The sequence below is a fragment of the Idiotropiscis lumnitzeri genome, chromosome 12 (genome assembly GCF_059441095.1).
Source record: "Idiotropiscis lumnitzeri isolate Australia: NSW breed Sydney's pygmy pipehorse chromosome 12, RoL_Ilum_1.0, whole genome shotgun sequence".
Classification (NCBI taxonomy): Eukaryota; Metazoa; Chordata; class Actinopteri; order Syngnathiformes; family Syngnathidae; genus Idiotropiscis; species Idiotropiscis lumnitzeri.
This window is the reverse complement of record NC_142402.1, coordinates 10,993,352-11,011,885: the sequence shown is the minus strand read 5'-3', so window position 1 is coordinate 11,011,885 and position 18,534 is coordinate 10,993,352. Positions and strand designations below refer to the sequence as shown.

The 18,534-nt window shown below is 39.4% G+C and overlaps 2 protein-coding genes across 4 annotated transcripts; both read left to right on the top strand.

The window, feature by feature from the left end:
- Positions 1-241: 241 nt before the first annotated feature.
- On the top strand, positions 242-13,141 carry atcayb (ATCAY kinesin light chain interacting caytaxin b). Of its 3 annotated transcripts, XM_088311426.1 has the most exons (14): positions 242-534; positions 634-731; positions 3,166-3,279; positions 3,661-3,716; positions 3,782-3,991; positions 4,796-4,954; positions 5,777-5,879; positions 5,946-6,077; positions 6,151-6,237; positions 6,925-7,023; positions 7,109-7,135; positions 8,104-8,151; positions 8,456-8,504; positions 13,023-13,141. In XM_088311426.1, exons 3-13 carry the CDS (start codon positions 3,203-3,205, stop codon positions 8,493-8,495), a joined length of 1,038 nt encoding a protein of 345 aa, XP_088167552.1. In that variant the 5' UTR covers positions 242-534; positions 634-731; positions 3,166-3,202; the 3' UTR covers positions 8,496-8,504; positions 13,023-13,141. The 3 variants fall into 3 exon arrangements, with proteins under 3 accessions (XP_088167552.1, XP_088167551.1, XP_088167553.1); XM_088311425.1 differs by having other exon boundaries at positions 242-731; XM_088311427.1 differs by lacking the exons at positions 242-534; positions 634-731 and adding an exon at positions 2,134-2,241.
- A 1,641-nt stretch (positions 13,142-14,782) lies between these two features.
- On the top strand, positions 14,783-18,282 carry LOC148325895 (nicotinamide riboside kinase 2-like). The gene is made up of 8 exons (XM_088310950.1): positions 14,783-14,913; positions 14,990-15,080; positions 15,917-15,965; positions 16,208-16,385; positions 16,471-16,542; positions 16,625-16,731; positions 17,845-17,930; positions 18,061-18,282. Exons 1-7 carry the CDS (start codon positions 14,888-14,890, stop codon positions 17,928-17,930), a joined length of 609 nt encoding a protein of 202 aa, XP_088167076.1. The 5' UTR covers positions 14,783-14,887; the 3' UTR covers positions 18,061-18,282.
- Positions 18,283-18,534: the final 252 nt, after the last annotated feature.

Here is an 18,534-nt window from a genome sequence, read left to right as displayed (position 1 = left end):
TTCATATTTTTCGTACTTCCTTCATTCATATTTGTTTTTCATTCATAATCTGTCATCTGTTTTCAATTCCTTAAATTTCAGGCAGAAGCAACCCAAGTGTTGGGACAAACAAGTCTTGAAAAACGCATTTAGTCTGACCAAACAAAGGCCACACCAACTCACGACCCTGAGAGCTTAGTGCATAGTGATGAAAGAAGGGCGGCTGAGTGAGAGGAGGAATGTTAACGTGCGGCAGCAGGAAGAGTGAGAGAGCTTAAAAGGGACTGAGAGAGGAGGAGGAGGATGCGGTTGCCTAGTAACAGCAGAGTGGAAACCTCCTCACTGGTCAGTGCGTGAGTGCATTTTAAAAATAAACACACCAGATGACAAATAGAAGGAACGTGACGAAGAAGAGGAGAGGCGAGAAACGTGCTGTCCTGCAGGCACTGAATTCTAAAGACGAGGCTGCTTTGATTACATAAACAGCATATGGATGACATCATCATCGCAGGATTAGAAGAGGCGTGGCTTTAGCAGAGGGGACAGTCCGCAGAGGTGAAGAGCACAGAAGGATGATGTTTTTCTGCTCTTTTTGTCGAGCAGCAAATGTCAGCTAGGATGGATTTGACAGCTCACGTTTCTTGCTCCTAAAAGGATCGCTCGCAGAGGCTCCCTCCTGCCAGACGGGGGATGCTCGGCCGTCTTTGAAGGCACATCGTTGTCATCGCATCACACAGCCGCTCGTCTCTTATGTGAGTACACGCACGCACGCACGCAGCGGCTTGCCTGTGTGCAGATTTGACGTTTACTGCACTTTTGATTTCATTCAACGATGTAGTCGAAAGCGGCGGATGTCGGTTGAGAGGCGGAGTCCGCCCTGGATTGTTCACATGTCAAACATACCAAAAGGTTTTCGTAAACAAAGATGATTAATAGACTTCGATGAAGTGACTGCATGATTTATTGAACTTCAAAACTCATTTTATGTTGATGATTCATGCCTTTTAACCAAGTGTTGGCGTTTTGGAAAACATCAACAATAAAATGGAATTCTCATTTTCATAAACATAAAGAGTGCCCATTTGGTGTTTTCACAGGGAGAAAAAAAGGCCTTTGCGCCGTTGTAGGAGTGAACACAACCGACTTACTTTCTGGCCAATGAAAGTAGCTGTACAACATAACCTTTAAATTCAGCACACGATTTGATATTGAAAGGCTAAATAGACTCACTGGAAGTGTGCAAAGTACTTTTACAAGGAACTGCAAGCAGACTCAAGTTGGATCACAATCACATACGAGTCCTGCAGCCACGTCAGGGAAAAGAATCCACAGTGAAATTCTGACACCCCGGTTGTTGTAATGTTTGCAGGTGATATGTTATCGACTTGGTAAATCAAATTCCAATATGCTGAACTCGTCTTTTAGTACTTAATACAAATGGGAAATAGGGAAACAGTGGTCGAGTAGAACCAGCAGTACTAGGTCATACGATCTACGCCACCACATCCCCCAAACATAAAATTTACTGCAGTGCATAAAATAAATATATTTTCAGGAAAAGCTTGTGTGCATTTTTTGGTTCAAATCAGGTGCCTTCTCAGAGGAAAGCAAAACTAAGGAAAACCATGACACCTGCATGCGAAGAAAGGACTGTCCAATTACTTTTTGGGGGCACAGGTGGCAGTAGCGATTAGAACAGGCATGGGCAAACTACGGTCCGGGGGCCATATGCGGCCCGCCGAACTTGAAAAAAATTAAATGAATAAACCTTGTTAATTTTTTATATTTTAAATACTCTGGTGTGTCAAACACATATAGTTTGTTGTAATGCTTTTGTTCACTTATTTTTTTTTTCCGATGAGTTGAGGTTACCAAAACACTCCATCCATCTGCTCCTGGTCCGGCCCCCTCTGTCAAATTCTAGAACCCATTGTGGCCCGCCAATCAAAAAGTTTGCCCACCCCTGGATTAGAAACGTCAAAATACTGCCAAACACATCTTCAGGTCACTGCAGAGCACGGGGTCCTCAATCCTGTTCCTCAAGGGCCGTTGTCCTGCCTGTTTTCCATCGCTGCCTGATGCCACTCACCTGATTCAAATGATCAGATAATCAGCAAAGTCTGCAGAAGCTAGATCCCAATCCTGATTATTTGAATCAGGTGTGGTGCAGCTGGGAGAGTTGGAAAACAGGCAGGACACCGGCCCTCAAGGAACAGGATTGAAGACCCCATGCTGTAGAGTCTAGTTAAACATCAACGATGAGTGAGTGAAGTAAGATGAAGTATGTTTTTAATTAAGGGCTTTAAATGAAGAAGCAAACGTACATTGATGGAAATTTTCCTTTTTTTGCTTTTTGCTGAATCTTTCTGTTAACTTCAGAGACAAATTTGACTTTTCGTTGAAGCGAACATCAAATATCGAATATGAACTGCGCGCGTGGTTTGTAACTTTAAAGAGAAGTTTCTTGTCTTTTGCTTTGGCAGCTTAAAAGGTGTCCGTCAGCATTGCTCTGTTGAGTCTTTGTTGCCACCACTTTGCAGCTGCAGGCCATAAATGTGTCTCATGACTTCTTTTCAGCCTTTGGCCCCCTGAGGCCCTTTTAGTTAGAAAATGCAATTCGCTAACCTCCATTTTCAATCTGATCAGAACAACGTGAGCAGCGTTTTGTCGCCCGAAGGCCTTTTAGTCTCATAGTTGCTGTTTTTGGCTCCCTCTGCATGTATGTGTGCGTGTCACATCATTGCCAAACCAGTGAACAAATGGACTCTACAATGAACCCTGCCCCTCACACACTTATATGCACATTATTGACACACGTGATGTTCACTAGTGCCTGGATCACTATGTTGTGACCAATATAGTTCAATATAGGACACATAAAGACGAACGTCGCTGACAAATATTGAATAACCACATATGCTGTCTAATGCCAAAGAGCAATAGTGCTGAATATCACCAACATGTAAGAAACGGGTTTTTTTAGAATATGGGAGGAAAAAATTAGTATTTGGAGAAACACACGTGAGCATGGGAAACGGAGAGTCAAACCCCCGGCCTTACAACCACTCTGCCCACAATGCTGCAGAGTCTAATTGTAAATGCAAAAATAAAGACAACGATCAAAGTTCAAATTTGACTTAAAATGAATGTGGCTCATTGATCCGTGCTGCTTTGTGTATTTTTCAGACTCAGCGAGCTGATTTCCGACGAATCTCCGTACGTGATGGGCACAGCGGAGGCCACTTTACGCATGGACAGCATGGAAGTCAAGGACGAGTGGCAAGATGAGGATTTCCCCAGGTAATCGCCTTTTGTCTCCTTTTGGGGATTTCAGATCAATGCATTAGTTTTTCGAGATGGGAGACGTCACATTAAAGCTTAGCCTTTAGTTCACTAGCTAAATGCTAATGTTAACAAATAATTGGAAACGCAGATAGATAACAATTCAAGCAACTGTTATTCAAGCTCAAATGGTGCAGCAAAACATGTAGACATAAAAATCTAACAGTACTCACAGTCATACAGTCTTTATCCTCTGCGAGGAGCTGAGCTGTCGACTGTACAGAATTCCAAGTATCGTATATACGTCAGTTTTATACTGGCCCCAAGTGGTCAGGGTGGGCTAAACTATGTGTACAGGTGTACCTAATGCTGTGTCCATTAAGTTGTGTCTCTCCACAGGCCTCTACCAGAAGATGGCGATTCCATGTGTGGCCTGACAGACAACAGGACCACCAGTACGTGAACCAATGACATGTTTTTGTGTCATGTAAACATTTCCCTTACTGGCTTCTTGGCTTAGACCCCCCGTGTAGTTTGAATGTGGGAGGGTGCGCCAGGGACCAGTCCAAGCGGCGCACGCTGACCGCCCCCGACATGAACCTGTCATTGGAGCATAGCGAGGGCTCGCTGCTCTCCGACGACCTGGACATCAACGTGGATGACATCGAGACCCCCGACGACACAGACTCGCTGGATTTTGCCAATAACGGCAATGAGCTGGAGTGGGAAGGTTTGTAGAAACTTCGTTAGGCACAACAGAAAGGACTATGGCATCAGGATGAAAATGATCAAGACACTCTGTCCAGTATTGAACAGTCTAATCAAGGATAAATATGAGTAAATAGTAATAATAGCAAATACATTAGTTGCAACATCAAAGACGCAGAAAGTAACAATACTACAGTCTAACATCAAACAGGGAAGACCTGTTCGAATATCAAAAATGCTTATAGTACAATATGGATAAAAAAATAGTATAATTAAAAACGTACAATATCAAAGACAGAATATATCAAAGATCAAAATATCAAATAGTCCAATATCAAAGACATATACATAAAATAGTTATCTTTGAAAAAGCACCATGTAAAGAAAAAGTAGTCAATCATCAAAGACAATGAAAAAAAAATCGTCCAATATCAAAGACAGATTTTAACACGTAACACGGTGTAACATCAGTCTTTTTCAGTCCAGAAAATTAAAAAAAAATACAAATAAAAAAGTTTTTACTTTGATGTTTATTTTCATGGGCGTATTTTAGAATGCATTGTTAATTGGATTTTTAGATATTTTTTTTTGTCAAGTATCAAAGACACATCCCGACGATCCTAATACAGGTAAATATCGATATAGTTTCAATTATAAAAAAGAAACATGAATAACATCAAAGACCCCAAATATCGACGACACATATGTGAGTTATATCAAAGACATCTCAATTAAATCAAAGCTACATCTAGTGTAGGAATAATAATACTCCAATTCAGCCTTTCGGAAGACAACAACGTTCACTTCTTTTCCTGTTTTTATCCAGATGACACCCCAGTGGCCAGCGCCAAATGTCTCCCAGGCGAAGGAGAGGAGGAGAGGGACTCATCGGGCCGCCTGTGGCGAACGGTCATCATCGGCGACCAGGAGCAGCGCATCGACATGCAGGTCATCAGACCATACCTCAGGGTGGTCACGCACGGGGGTGAGTTGTCTCTGAGCGGTGGTCTCATCAAAAACTGTCACTTGATGTCTCTTAAGATGTCCTGTCCCAGGAATCAGTGATGCGATTCACTTACCCATACACGGCTATGTCAAACTATGCAGCTCAAGAAATATAGAGCTACTCCCACTGATATTCTATAACCTTCACGCCCATTTTGAGGATTCACACCAATTACTGTACGATCCGATTCCAATTATGATATGAGTTTGATACAATCCGATTAGTATACGATGTGGCTCCAGTAAAAAAAAATCTTGAAAATGTACGACCTATACAAATGCAATATAACACGATACAATTCACTCATATTACTTTCTGATTCTATATGATTTATTCAAATGATGATACATTTCAATCAACTCACGTTACCATACAATAAGAGGCACTTTGATCACAATAATCCAATTTTATCTGAATAAATCGTGATGCAATTCACTCAAATTAATTTGTGACAACTCCAGACAAATGCAAAAATATTTACTCCAATTGAAAAAGATTTACTCTAATTAATATACAACACAGTGAAAGTAGGATGCAATTTACTCCAATTACTACACGATTCACGCCAGATCAAATGTGATACAATCCAATTCCGTCCAGTTACATTACCATATTCTCCAATTATAATGCGATGCAATACAACTCACTCCACTTAAAATGTCATACAATGGTGGAGTGAGTTACAATCTAGCCCTATTTAGTGCAGAAACAGCTGGAATGGCGTTTGAATCTTAACAGTAACTTTGACAAAGAAGCAATCGTAACGGCATTGTTATTGATCCGCTCCGTTTCCCCATGCAGGCTATTACGGGGAAGGCCTGAATGCCATCATCGTGTTTGCAGCCTGCTACCTCCCAGACAGCAGCTGTGATGACTACTCGTACATCATGGAGAACCTCTTCTTGTAAGTACTTAGGAGGCATGCTCATGCTCGACTTCTCTAAACTCATGCGTGTGTGTGTGTGTTTAGGTACGTGGTGAGCAGCCTGGAGCTGCTAGTCGCTGATGACTACATGATCATCTACCTGAACGGAGCCACGCCACGCAGGAAGATGCCCGGCATCGGCTGGCTGAAGAGATGCTACCAGATGATTGACAGGAAGTAAGAACCTTGGTTCAGGTGGGAATCCAATAGTGAAATGAGATTCCTTTTTTTTTTTTAATTGTCATCGCAGATTGAGGAAGAATCTTAAGTGTCTCATCATTGTTCACCCGACGTGGTTCATTCGGACAATCCTGGCCATCTCCAGACCTTTCATCAGGTGACTAGTGAAAAAAAAAACATGCTTTTCATTAATTGCTTCGTCATATACTGTAAATTGAACAGTGATGTGAACAACCCTCATCAAGAGTTTTAATTTAAAGGTATGACACAAATTGATTCGTTCCAAATTGATTTTGAAATTATTACCAGGGTACTTTATACTTCCAGCAGAAAACAAAAACATTTTTTAAGTTTTAACCATTTTACCCACATTGCTTGTTTGCAATATGTGTAGTGTACATGCCCTTATTGCAATGCAATATTTTTTGCTGCCCTAGTAATATATTTATGAATTAAGGTTTAGATTCGGCAACATATAGATTTTTTTTCCTTATGAAATGTCAGAGCTATGAATTGCAATGCACGGTAAAATCCGTATATCGCAAGCTTTTATAGGTCAAACTAAAAAAAAAAGAAAATATCTGAAAACTCTGTCGTGCTATGGTGGGGAAAAAGGAAAAATAGTTTTGATATCAGTCAAAAAATATATTTATATATAGTAAAATATGTAATTTTTTGAAAAGTAATAAGTAAATATTATCTAAAAAGGTTCTTTCAATGTAAATTTTTGTTAAGACACCTTTGGAAACCAAAATGTATGAAAGGTGTGTAAATAAGCTCACCTTCACACCTACAAACAATTTAAAATGATAATGGATGACATTTCTTGTACGCTTCTGTTCAGCGTGAAGTTCCTCGACAAGATCCGCTACGTGCACGCGCTGCACGAGCTGAGCCTGCTCATCCCCATGGAGCACGTGCAGGTGCCCGAGTGTGTGCTGCAGTGAGTAGAAACCACCGAGCTCCACGTCAATGAAAAACAACAACAAGAGCTGATTTTAACACGTTTATCTGTCCCTACTCGTCAGGTACGATGATGAGAAGATAAAAGCCAGGTGAGTGTCGCAGCAATGATGCAATGGGATAGTTTAAAGACCAGCTTGTTTTATCATTCTTATCGTTTTATTGAAATGATTACATTGCAGTTTCTATATATTTTATGTTTTCTGAGGAGGATTACATTGTAGCAATTAGTTACTGATCACCTTACAATAATTCTAACTTTATTTGAATGTAATATATGATGGTTTTTTTTATTTGTTTATCTGATTCCCCAAAAATTGGGGATCTATTTACGCCTAAAAATTGCCTTTGTTTTCTTTACATTGTAAAAAAAAAAAAAAAGTTGGGTGCACTCGAAATGTAAAGGCAATAAGCTTCAATAAACTAGGGAAATTCAACAAAATGTTTTAAGTTTTGCTAATGTGGAAAATTGGCTTTGCCTTATTTTTAAAAAGAAATAAGAGTTTGTAAAAAAACTAATTATGCCTTGTATTGTCGCCAACTTAATGATAAAAATAAAAACAACTCAGGAAATTGTTTTGGAGCAAACATCTCACTTTGTTGTGCAACAACAAACACTATTGTCATAAATATTTTATATTTTAAAGTTGTTCCAACTTAAATTATGTTTATGTTACTTATAGATTTATCCCCCCAAAAAACACGAGTCATGTAATGTTTCTCAATTACATTTATAATAATGTTGTACATTGCATTTTTTTTTAAATATAGAGTCCCTTTTTTATTTTTCTTAGACGCCTTTATGGATGATGTTGTTTTTATTTTTCATTATTAATGTTTTTATTATGATTTTTTATATATGTTACAGTTTTTAAAATGAAATATGTTATATGTTGTTGTCTTTTTCTGAAGCATTTATTCTAGTAATTCATTACATAACGGTTATTATTTTAAAAGAATTACATCTTTTGTTATAATAATAATAATAGTCATCATCATCATTATTAATATTATTATTATTATAGCGTCACAAAATTACAGAGTCTTTGTTTGTGTGCAGACTGGAGCAAGAACAGCAGAACGCAAACTTGCCGCAGACCAAAGAAAGGTGACCTCATTCTGCACTGTAATGTACACGGCCATGCACACATTTTGACGTGTCAATCAAACAGTGGTTACTAAGGAAACCAAATGATTTCTACTTCCATTATTTTCTACGTGGCAAGGGAGAATAATTTGGTTAACTGAATTGATGCTTTTATGACAGTTAATTTTAAGAAGTTTCAAATGTGACCTAAATGCATTGCCTCTATAATAAGGGTTTTCCGCCGATGACACTTTGACCCAGGAATGGATGATTAATTACTGTAGTGGTCCTACTGACTGAGATCTTCTTGCCTCCTTCTTTCAAGCCCAAAGCCAACAACGGCCGAGATTGGCCGCGACATCTGACTTTCAAAGGTAAGGTTGGCGTGACGCAAGGCTGGTTTGTAATGTCAGTGGGCTCCCCAACTCCGGCATTAGGTCGCCCGCCAACCTCAGGGAACTCGCATCGCCGACGCCATAGAGAGGGCCATGCTTCTCAAATTTTCACACCATGTACTATCTCGAAAAAAAATGCTTGACTCTACAAGTCCCACCTTAATGAGCAACAACAAAATACAGTAACATAGTAGGCCTAAATGTTCGAGAGAGAGAGAGAGAGAGAGAGAGAGATGTTTGGTTAGAATTGTTTGCTATTTGCCAAACTGCTGATTGTTCACTGCTGCCTTCTCGTGTTCATATTAAATTTTTTACTCAAAACTCTTTATTCCAGTATGTGTGATTGTATTTAATGTTTAAAATGCTATCAATTTTATGTGTATTCAATTATATCATTGTTTTGCATACCACTGGAGAGAGCCTGTGTATCACTTGTGGTACCTCAGTGGTCAATCACACTTTGATAATTGCTGCCATAAAGATTGTCGCGTCGGGTCGGGGGTGGGAATGTCAGGAAAGGCGAGCTCTGGACTCGGTGCGTTACAGTAGCTGGTGAAATAGGGCAGCTGTGATGGGGGATGTACAGTGAGTGAGTTACGACACCAAACACGCACTTTGACGAGTCACGCTAATACGGCGCTCCTACTTGGCATGTCTCTTTGAGGATAGTAAGCTAAGATCTGAAACTAAGCTAATAAATTCAAGAAGACTACAATTTGATAGATGGTATTACAGTTACGTACCGATAAAATGTATTGCATAATGAGTGTGAATTCAGAAAAATGCAGCGTGTAGCTAAACACTTTTTTTTTTTTAATTTTTAAGTTAATTGAAGAAATAAATCCGGTGGTAAAAAAATAAAAATAATCAAAGTTCTTTCCATCATTGCAAACAGCACATTTCCTGATGGTTGGACTTAGACCACTTTTACACTAAACATTTCTGAAATCTAATTACATTGAATATTCAAGATCTGGGTCACCAACCTAGTGCCCGCGGGTACTGGCAGAGTGCATTAGAAATCTTGTTGCATATTATTGTGAGAAATCTTTAACATGTTCGGTGTCTTAAAATAATATAATTTATGAATAATATTTAAAGGTTATTTGAGCAAATTTGTAATTTCCGAGGTTGTACTTTTCAGCAGTATTCATTACCCAAAAAGGAGCTCTAAGTTTCAAAAAGGTTGGTAACCCCAGTTTTAGATGTTATAATGTAGCGGTATAATCAAGTTAATAATAATTAATCATTTCTAAGGCAGCACGGTGGTTAACCGGTTAGCACGACCGCCTCACCGTTCGGAGGTAAAGGGTTCGATTCTGGCTCCAGCCTTCCTGTGTGGAGTTTGAATGTTCTCCCCATGCTTGCGTGGGTTTTTCTCGGGTACTGCAGTTTTCTCCCACATTACAAACACATGCATGGCAGGTACATTGGCCCGAGGGCGGGGATGGATGGCTAATCATTTCTGTTGTTAAACTCATTTTATAACAGTATTTGAACTATCTGACAAAAACGCCAACATCTGTGAAAAAGAATTCTGTAAAAGTATGCATCCAAAATGAGTAACTATTAAATGATATATATTATAATAATGCCCTCAAAACAAAGATGAGAACTTTCCTGCAAAATGACAAAATGGAATTAGCTCAGTAAGTGTGGCTGTGCTTTTTCTTTGGCTTTATCACCACACTAACAATTTTGTGTTTTGCTTTTCCCCCCCAAAAAAATCTAGCCGTGGTTTGCTTTTTTCCGCAACTTGTAGTATGACAGTTAAGAATGACTCTAGTGCAGGGGGTCACCAATTCGGTTCCTGAGGGTAGCCCCCCAAGGACCATGTGAGTAGCCTGTAGTCCTGTTCTAAAAATAGTTCACCAGTCATGGGACATTGTAATTTCCTTGGAACGTCGTAGAAGTTTTCCTTTCCAAATGTGTGTACTTGCAGAGATTTATAGAAACAAACGGCATGTTAATACGTACTCTTTCCTACCTGGTTTTATATTTATATTTATAGCTATACTGTATCATTCATATTTGGCCCTTTGTGTTAATGCGTAACCAGGAAATTGTCCTCGGTTTTGTTGCTTTTTCTATGGCTTGACTTTACGTGTGCTAAGTCACATGCTAGCTCAGTGTGTTTGTGTGGGTGTGGATGGGTCACACAATCCTCGCACCTCATATTCCCCGAGGACGCCAGCGTTACATAAAGTGCAGCTGCTAATCTTTTTAAGTCGTCCTGTACGCGCATGGGATAGGTTCTATTTTTAAACAGCGAGGCCCTGGGCCAACCCAAGCCAGGCAAATTGATCTGCGTCGCACATGGCGTCCTGAAATTGGAGGAAATGTGCTCTGCTTTCGTCCCGCCATTCGGTAGCGATCCGTACGCCGGATCACATTAGCCTTCAGCTGGTCTGGGAATTCCCGACAAGGTTCAAGCCGGGGAAGAAGCATTGACACACTTTAATTTATTAAGTCATCGGCAATATTTGATGTGATTACAGCTCCGCTCAGTTGAGATAGTTTTTTGGGAATATTTTCTCAATGATATCTTGAGGGGACTGTGTTCTTTAGTTATTATTCGTTGATACGGGGGGCCACTTCAAAATGTTGGCCGTTTTTCACAAAAAACTTTAAGAACACAGAATATATTGTCAGAACAGCTAAAGTAAATGCCTGTGAGAAGTGTCATATCGTCTAGATGTGTTGCTTCACTATTTTTGTTCAAATATCTTTTGCTTTAAGTTTAGAACACCACAATGTTTATGTGATTCATTAGCTCGTCTATAGAGATTTGCGTCATTTTCCTTAAGATAAGTGGACTTTAGGCAATGCTTTGTGGTTGTTTTAAATGCAATTATGGTGATTTCTGTTCATTTGACAGTCAAGTTTTACCGGGATTGGCAATAAATAGCATGAAGCCTCTTTTTCAAGAATTGTTCTGCTATGCTGCCGCTTTATGTGAAGTGAGTTGAGTTGAGTTCATTGCCACCATACAGCGCGAGTACCTCAAATTTGCAACAAACAAAAAAAAAGGTCATAGAATGACTCATATCCCGGAATTTCGTGAATTAGATCTCTCGTATGTCAAGGCACCACTGGATTTCGATATATTGTTAAGTTGTGGTCTGGTCCCATGAAGATTATTTTTGGTGTTTCATCAAAATACAAAATTTTAAACATTGCTTTTAGTTTGGAAAATAACAATAAAATAGTTTTGCCTATTTTCTGATGTGGACTAAGCCAGTACCTGAATCATGATCAATTTTTTTTGTCCTGCTTGCACTTTAATAAGATTATTTCAGTCCATCTATTTTGCTTGTTCTCTGCAAAATTGCTATGCTTCGTCTTATGTCGTTTTAACTCTTTAGAACAGCTCTAATCTCCTGGCATGTTAAAGCACATTGATTTTATACGGGTTGGAAGGAGCCGGAATTACATTCATACATTCTTTCTGTTAATTGTTCATTTTCACTGTCCTCTTCTCTTTTACTTTTCTTTATTTTTTTGTATTCTAATCTCGGCTCCTATAGTGTCAGTGAAAGAGAAAAAATTTTCACGAGGAGCAAGAGAACCTAGTGACCCAGTAACATGTTGTCTGTGTATATCGTTGGCATGGAGACAAGTCCTGGTATATAAGTGCTGACTCAACCAACACACACATGGAAGGAAAACGTTTTTCTATTCGGGTGCGCCTGCCATGTGGGCAGCCAGCATCACATATAGAACGAATGTGTTGGTCGGGAGTCAAGTTTATATTACGGCCACACGACTCTCATTTTATCTCAGAAAATTTCATAACAGCTTCGGTGCTCTCTATTTAAGTGCACATGACATGAGTGACATTCAATTAAAAAATATTATTTTAAAAATATTGGACTTCTTCAACTACCTAACACTAGCCCTGAGATCAAAGTTTTAAAAAAATACAAACACCAAACTCTTAACTTTATTGAAATGACTTTAAGCAAAATTTATTGAACCACTTTTCAGATTTGCAACATTTTTCTTTTTTTTTTTTAAGGTTAGACAAGAGGTGTATTTATTTTAAACTCACTCAAGGGGCTCTGTACTAAAGTTTTATGCTGTAAATAAAGTTTTTTTTAAAAAAAAAATCAAAATTACTGATGTTAAACATTCACTTATATTTGTTTGAATTATAAACAGAAACCAATTCCATGGATTTCACAGGGTCAGCAAAATATTTTATGATGTTCATTGAAAATGTAAATAAATAAATAAATAGTTCCATTGAAGTTAACTGAGTTTTAAATTGATGGCTTATCGGCCATCCAAATTTTAATGTTGCATGTTGATGGAATTATAATTGCAGTTACAGCCTCGCACCACTAGAGGGCTAATTCTCATGGTGTCTGACATACCTGTATTATCTGACACTAAATCAAACCACTTCCTGTGTTTTTGTGACGTGTGAGCAACATTCATTAATATATGGGGATTGTTTTAGTTGTAAAAACTGAATTTTGTGTGTTTGCATTGCAGCACTTTGGATGGTGAAGCTTGCTCGAGATGAGACGGCCTGACTGGATGAGAAACATGCAAGAAAATTTGTCACTCACATCTCATCAAGGACATGATGAACATGCACACGAGCTCGTACTTCAATCGCATGAAGGGGATGTGTATGCGTATATATATATATATATATATTTTTTTTTTTTTTTTGGGGGGGGGGGGAAGGTGTCTTACATATTTTTGTTATTATGAATACCATGTGATTAATTCATGTGCAATGATGAAGTTGTTGTTGGGCAATGCAAAGTTGGCATGCTTGTTGATATCTGATTATTTTCTGTCATTAATGCATCGTTTTTTTGCCAGATGGAAATTGTCAATGAAGCCAAATCAAAGATGATAAAAGTGTTATTTATAAAAATTTGACATGCTGTTTGTAATATTTAAAAAGGGAACTAAAGGAAGAATAAACAAGCTTGTCATGCTGAATGTGTCGTGATGATTTACTTTCTCAATACAACCTTGGCCCACTTGTGATCGCTTCCCGTCAAGTATGCTTTTGACACTTCCTGGTCAAGGTTATTAATCATATACATATTTAGGACATGACTTGTTTTGGATATGTGTCACCTGACAGTATTGTGGGAGACACTCTGACATATTACAAGTTCATTCAAGAATATTTGTTATCACTATTCGCACAACATAGCCACATTTACATTATATATTTTAGCTTTGCGATATTTTATGACTAAGCAGGACAAGCTAAGTTGCTGAACTGTAATAAACTTTAGATAAGGTACAAAAATTTAGCTATTGAACAAAAATGAGGTCACAAACACTTAAAATTAGCTGAACTCAATGATCGAAAGACTTTTTCTATAAAACACCAATTAGTTTCGAGTACATACACCGAAATCTGTGTAAATGAGCACTTCTCCTTTGCCAAAGTGATCCATCCACCTTGCATGTGTGGTTTATTAATAAGCTGATTTGATTGTAAGGTTGTTGCATGAGTGTCCACAATAGAATGCCACCCCTCTTTAATAAACCCAATAACCCGAAGCCAATAAGAACGGAATTCTAACTCCAACCCCAAACCTGACCCTGCTATAGCGTAAATACAGTTTATATACCGATATCAACAGAATATAGGACATACAATTACTTATTATACTATATTAATCCGTATATCCGTGAATGTTTGCCACTTTTATATTCGTAATCACGTGCTCTTGAACAAATGAAGCAAAGTTCACTTCCATACACGTGAATGGGATAAGATATCCAGTCATTTCTGGCCATAAAAAAAACAAACATGAGATACGTGCAGCTTGCACTTAGTCAGCAACCCTACCCTAGCTGCAGGAGTTTTTTTTTTTTTTTTTTTACGACCCCTTAGAGCGGAGCATGACTCGCCTTGGCTTCCTGCCACAAACTCCGCCCAGTTGCATCAGAAATATGTGTGATGCCGAGTGAGCCAAATATAGCACCACTGTGGTTTTCCCCTTGAAAACTCCCAAACTCTTTTGATTCACTTGCAGAGTTTAAATTTAGGTGCACTTGTTAAAATCGCTGCTTGGCATCAAAGCACTGTTTTAAGAAGCTTCTGAGGTGCGACATTCCTGCGTCTGACACCCCCCCCCCAACAGGTGGAAACATTTTTGGGCTTGTATGCAAATAAGATCCCGCCTCCTCCATGAAACGCGATCTGATTGGTGCTCCAGGTGGCTCTCATCCTTTAAATAGCCCACCCTGAGATTGTCTTTCAATGAAGTAGTAAAAGAGGGGAAAGGCCGAGGTCCGAGAGGGAGGTGAAGGTTTTGAGAGAGATTTAGCGTAGAGGGGTTCCCCATCTTTTAGTTACTTGATTCCAAACAAAGGCGACCAACATGAAATTCATCATTGGCATTGGAGGGTGAGGATCCATTTGACCCACTCTATGATCCATAGTTCTTGACATCAAAGGTCATTTCCCTTTGTCCATTCCACAGAGTGACCAACGGTGGCAAGACCACCCTGACTAACAAACTGCTCAGGACGTTGCCCAACTGCTGCGTGGTGCACCAGGATGACTTTTTCAAGGTAAGAGTCGATGGCGATGAAGGTACGCGACACTGATTGCACTTGAGGACGCAAGCCTAAAATTCTGTCCTGTCATGGCAGTAGCCTATTAACACAAGTGGCTGATTGTCACCTGGACAGCCAATCGTCAAGGACGGGCGGTCCCCTCTTGAAGACCAAAAGAAAGGTTTTGCGAATTGACTGGCTATGAAAGCAATTGTAAATCTTTTTTTATGGTGCACGTTGCTGAAACTCAGGTCACGTGGACAGACAATACAAGACAGACGGAGAATCGCACTCGCCTACCGTAACTGAGTAGGAATCAGCCATCTATCACTTTCCACGTTCTGAAATATCAAATGAATGAACTCCCCTAAAGTTTTCATCTTTTGTCGATTTACTTTTGGTCCGTAGGATTTACTGAATTAAATCTGATACCTTTTCTTTGCTTTACCATTCAATGAGTTACCAAGTTTGTAGGATCCACCAAATTAAGCCCCGCCCCCAAACAGAATTACATGATAAGATTTTTGTCATCCATGCATTGAGTAACAACTCTGTGAAATACCTCATCCATATAATCTACTAAATTAATCCCCCAAAACATTTTAATCTGATGAAACACCTTGTAAACAGGATCTGATCCCTCTTGCGATCTTTTCAAGGATCATCGCTCTGGATTGTGACTACAATCCTGACTGGGCTAAACTATCACGGACGAATCCAAGCAAAATATACCCCAAAAATTGTGCACTTCTTTGGGTGGAGACGGGTCCTTGACTTGCCCTGTCCAGGCGTAATCAGCTGCGACGGGTTACTAGGTTGCAGCAATGTTTCACTGGTGACTGTTATTTCAGAAACCCGATCAAATAGAAGTCGGGGAGGACGGCTTTAGACAGTGGGATGGTAAGAATGGATTTTCGCGTAGGAAAACCTTATTCAGTAATGTACTTTTACTTTCCTGCACATTTCCCTTTTTTTTGGTTTGGTAACCATCCAATCCTAAGTCTAAAAATTATAAATCCACACGGTATTCCATGTGAATGCCAGAGATATTTGCTAACAGTGACTAATGTTTGTTATCAGCAGATTAGTGAGGCCCAAATGTGCTGAAACGGGCTTTTCTTTCTTTTTCCCTACCCCGCTAGTCATTTCGGCTCTGGACATGGAGGCCATGGTCAGCACACTGAAAGGCTGGCAAGAGAACCCAGTTAAGTTTGCCCGCTCCCATGGCGTCAGACTGTCACCCGAAGCCGAGGAATGCGGCTCGGACCAGAAAGGGATCCATATTCTCATTGTGGAGGGCTTCCTCATCTACAACTACAAGTGGGTCACCCACTTGATGACACGTCAGTAGTAACCTCCAGACCTCAAAAGCTTGTCATAACTAAAGCAGCTCATATTTTTGCAGGCCTCTCATCGACGTGTACGACAGGTGCTTCTACATTTCACTTCCTTATGAGGAGTGCAAAACAAGGAGAAGGTATCGGACTCTCCCGCCATTGTCATGATAACGGTCGCAATTATTTCAGTCTTCCAATACGGTTCTGATTGTGTCCCCGCAGTACGAGAACATACACGGTCCCCGACCCTCCTGGTCTGTTTGACGGCCACGTCTGGCCCATGTATCTGAAGCACCGCAAACAAATGGAGAGCCATTGTGACAGAATAGGTAGGTTAAGACGAGCAATGGTGGAAAACCAATTTCCTTTGGCAGGCCACTTACTAAAAAACAAACACTACCACCACCACCGGGCACTTTGTTAAACCGTAAAACTGGGCTAAATCACTAATGGCTGCTAAGTTAGCCTGACTGCTAAACTAGACTAATCATTGGACTAAAATTGGTCAGAAAAAAATTAAAACCATTGAAGAATAATCGGACATGTAAGCAACATGAATAAACGACCAGGCAATACATACTTTAACCCGACTGAAGCAAGTCCATCTGTAAAAATTAGCTTCCTACTAAATAGGAAAGAATAGGTTGCTAAGTTAGCATCCCTGCTAAACTAGATTGGGTAATCAGTCACGAGGACTAGGCTAAACTTCTGACATAAAAGAACAAGCTATGTAAGTAAACTACTTGGCAACAACAAACTAGCCTGGCTAGCTACTTATGGGACAGAAAAGAAGGCTGCTGTGTTAGTTTGCCTGCTAAACTAGTTAGCTAATGGGTAAAAAAAAACTAAAGTATTGGGCAGAAAAAAACTTGGTTGAACTTTGGATTCAAAAGGACATGCTAAGTGACTCTACTATTGGGCAAGCAACTCTAACTACTAAAGGTAAGGATTTTTTGACTTACTGGACAGAAAAGAATAGGTTGCCAAGTTCGCTTGATTGCTATACTAAGACATTGGACTAAAAAGAACAAATGCAAAATCCCACAATATGGAATCCACCTGATCAATTGTTTTAGTGTGCAAGTTCGCAGCCAGAGGAACAAAGAAATACCAAATGTAAATTGTTTCCTGGCCTGCTTTTACAGTCCTTCGTTACATGGCAGACTTTGTAGGTCTCCATCATTTGTGCTCCTGAGCCTATAAAGAAAACAAATTGCTGTCACAACCATGAGGCTGTTTACGTTGCACACAATTCAGCTTCCCAAAACAGCAATGAACGGACAGACTTTGTGTTGAAAAAAGAAAAGGACATTTGAGATAATTTTGCTGTTTAGTGTCATTTGCTCTATCTGGTGGAGCACTGCCTCACTTGCCCCAAATGCAAACTTAACTTGTTTGCATCCTTTCTGACATTTTAAAAAGTGGCGAATTTTCCCATTTAGAGTACCTCGACGGAATGATGTCGAAAGACGACATCTACTCCATCGTGTTTGAGAGCATCCAGAACACCCTCCTCAACAACTCATAGGTACATTTATTATTATGATCGTATAATTTATGATTTATTGTGATTTCTGCTCATTGCTTTTTTTCCCCTTTTATTGTATTTATATATTTGTAGGTATTTAACACTCCAATCTGATTTTGTCTCTTCACAGCAGGACGTCGGCTGGGAGGATCTTGTGTATAGATAATGTAAATAACAACGACCATTTTGATGACATGTACGCCTTTTAGAATGTGTAAATAGTTGTGCTGAGCAGCACACATTGTCTTTTGTATCACTCTGTCCAGAAAAGAAAAAAAGCCGCCCTTGCTTCTGCGCGGGTTGAATGAACATACCTGTACATGATGCTGTACACGTTTGTCAAACTATAAACTCATAAAGTCAACAAATCACTACAGTCTGTTTCCTGTGGTCTTTCACACTCAATAGCGCTAATGATTTATGAGATTACGGATAAGATCAAATCACATGTCATAAACGTTTATGATATGCAATGAACTACTACAGGAAAACCAACAATGCATGATTGTTTTCCTCCATCTTTTTTTGTTTCGTTTTTTTTTTTTTTTTTTTTTACAACTCCTGCACTTTGAGCACATCGAAAGCGTCCTTTGCAATAAAACTA

Excerpts from the sequence above, each read along its gene's own strand:
- atcayb (XM_088311426.1), top strand. The coding sequence starts at position 3,203 with ATGGGCACAGCGGAGGCCACTTTACGCATGGACAGCATGGAAGTCAAG. Across the intron at positions 6,238-6,924 it reads ATCTCCAGACCTTTCATCAG|CGTGAAGTTCCTCGACAAGA; the intron begins GTGACTAGTGAA and ends GCTTCTGTTCAG. Across the intron at positions 8,152-8,455 it reads TTGCCGCAGACCAAAGAAAG|CCCAAAGCCAACAACGGCCG; the intron begins GTGACCTCATTC and ends CCTTCTTTCAAG.
- LOC148325895 (XM_088310950.1), top strand. The coding sequence starts at position 14,888 with ATGAAATTCATCATTGGCATTGGAGG. Across the intron at positions 15,966-16,207 it reads CGGCTTTAGACAGTGGGATG|TCATTTCGGCTCTGGACATG; the intron begins GTAAGAATGGAT and ends CTACCCCGCTAG. Across the intron at positions 16,732-17,844 it reads GAGCCATTGTGACAGAATAG|AGTACCTCGACGGAATGATG; the intron begins GTAGGTTAAGAC and ends TTTCCCATTTAG.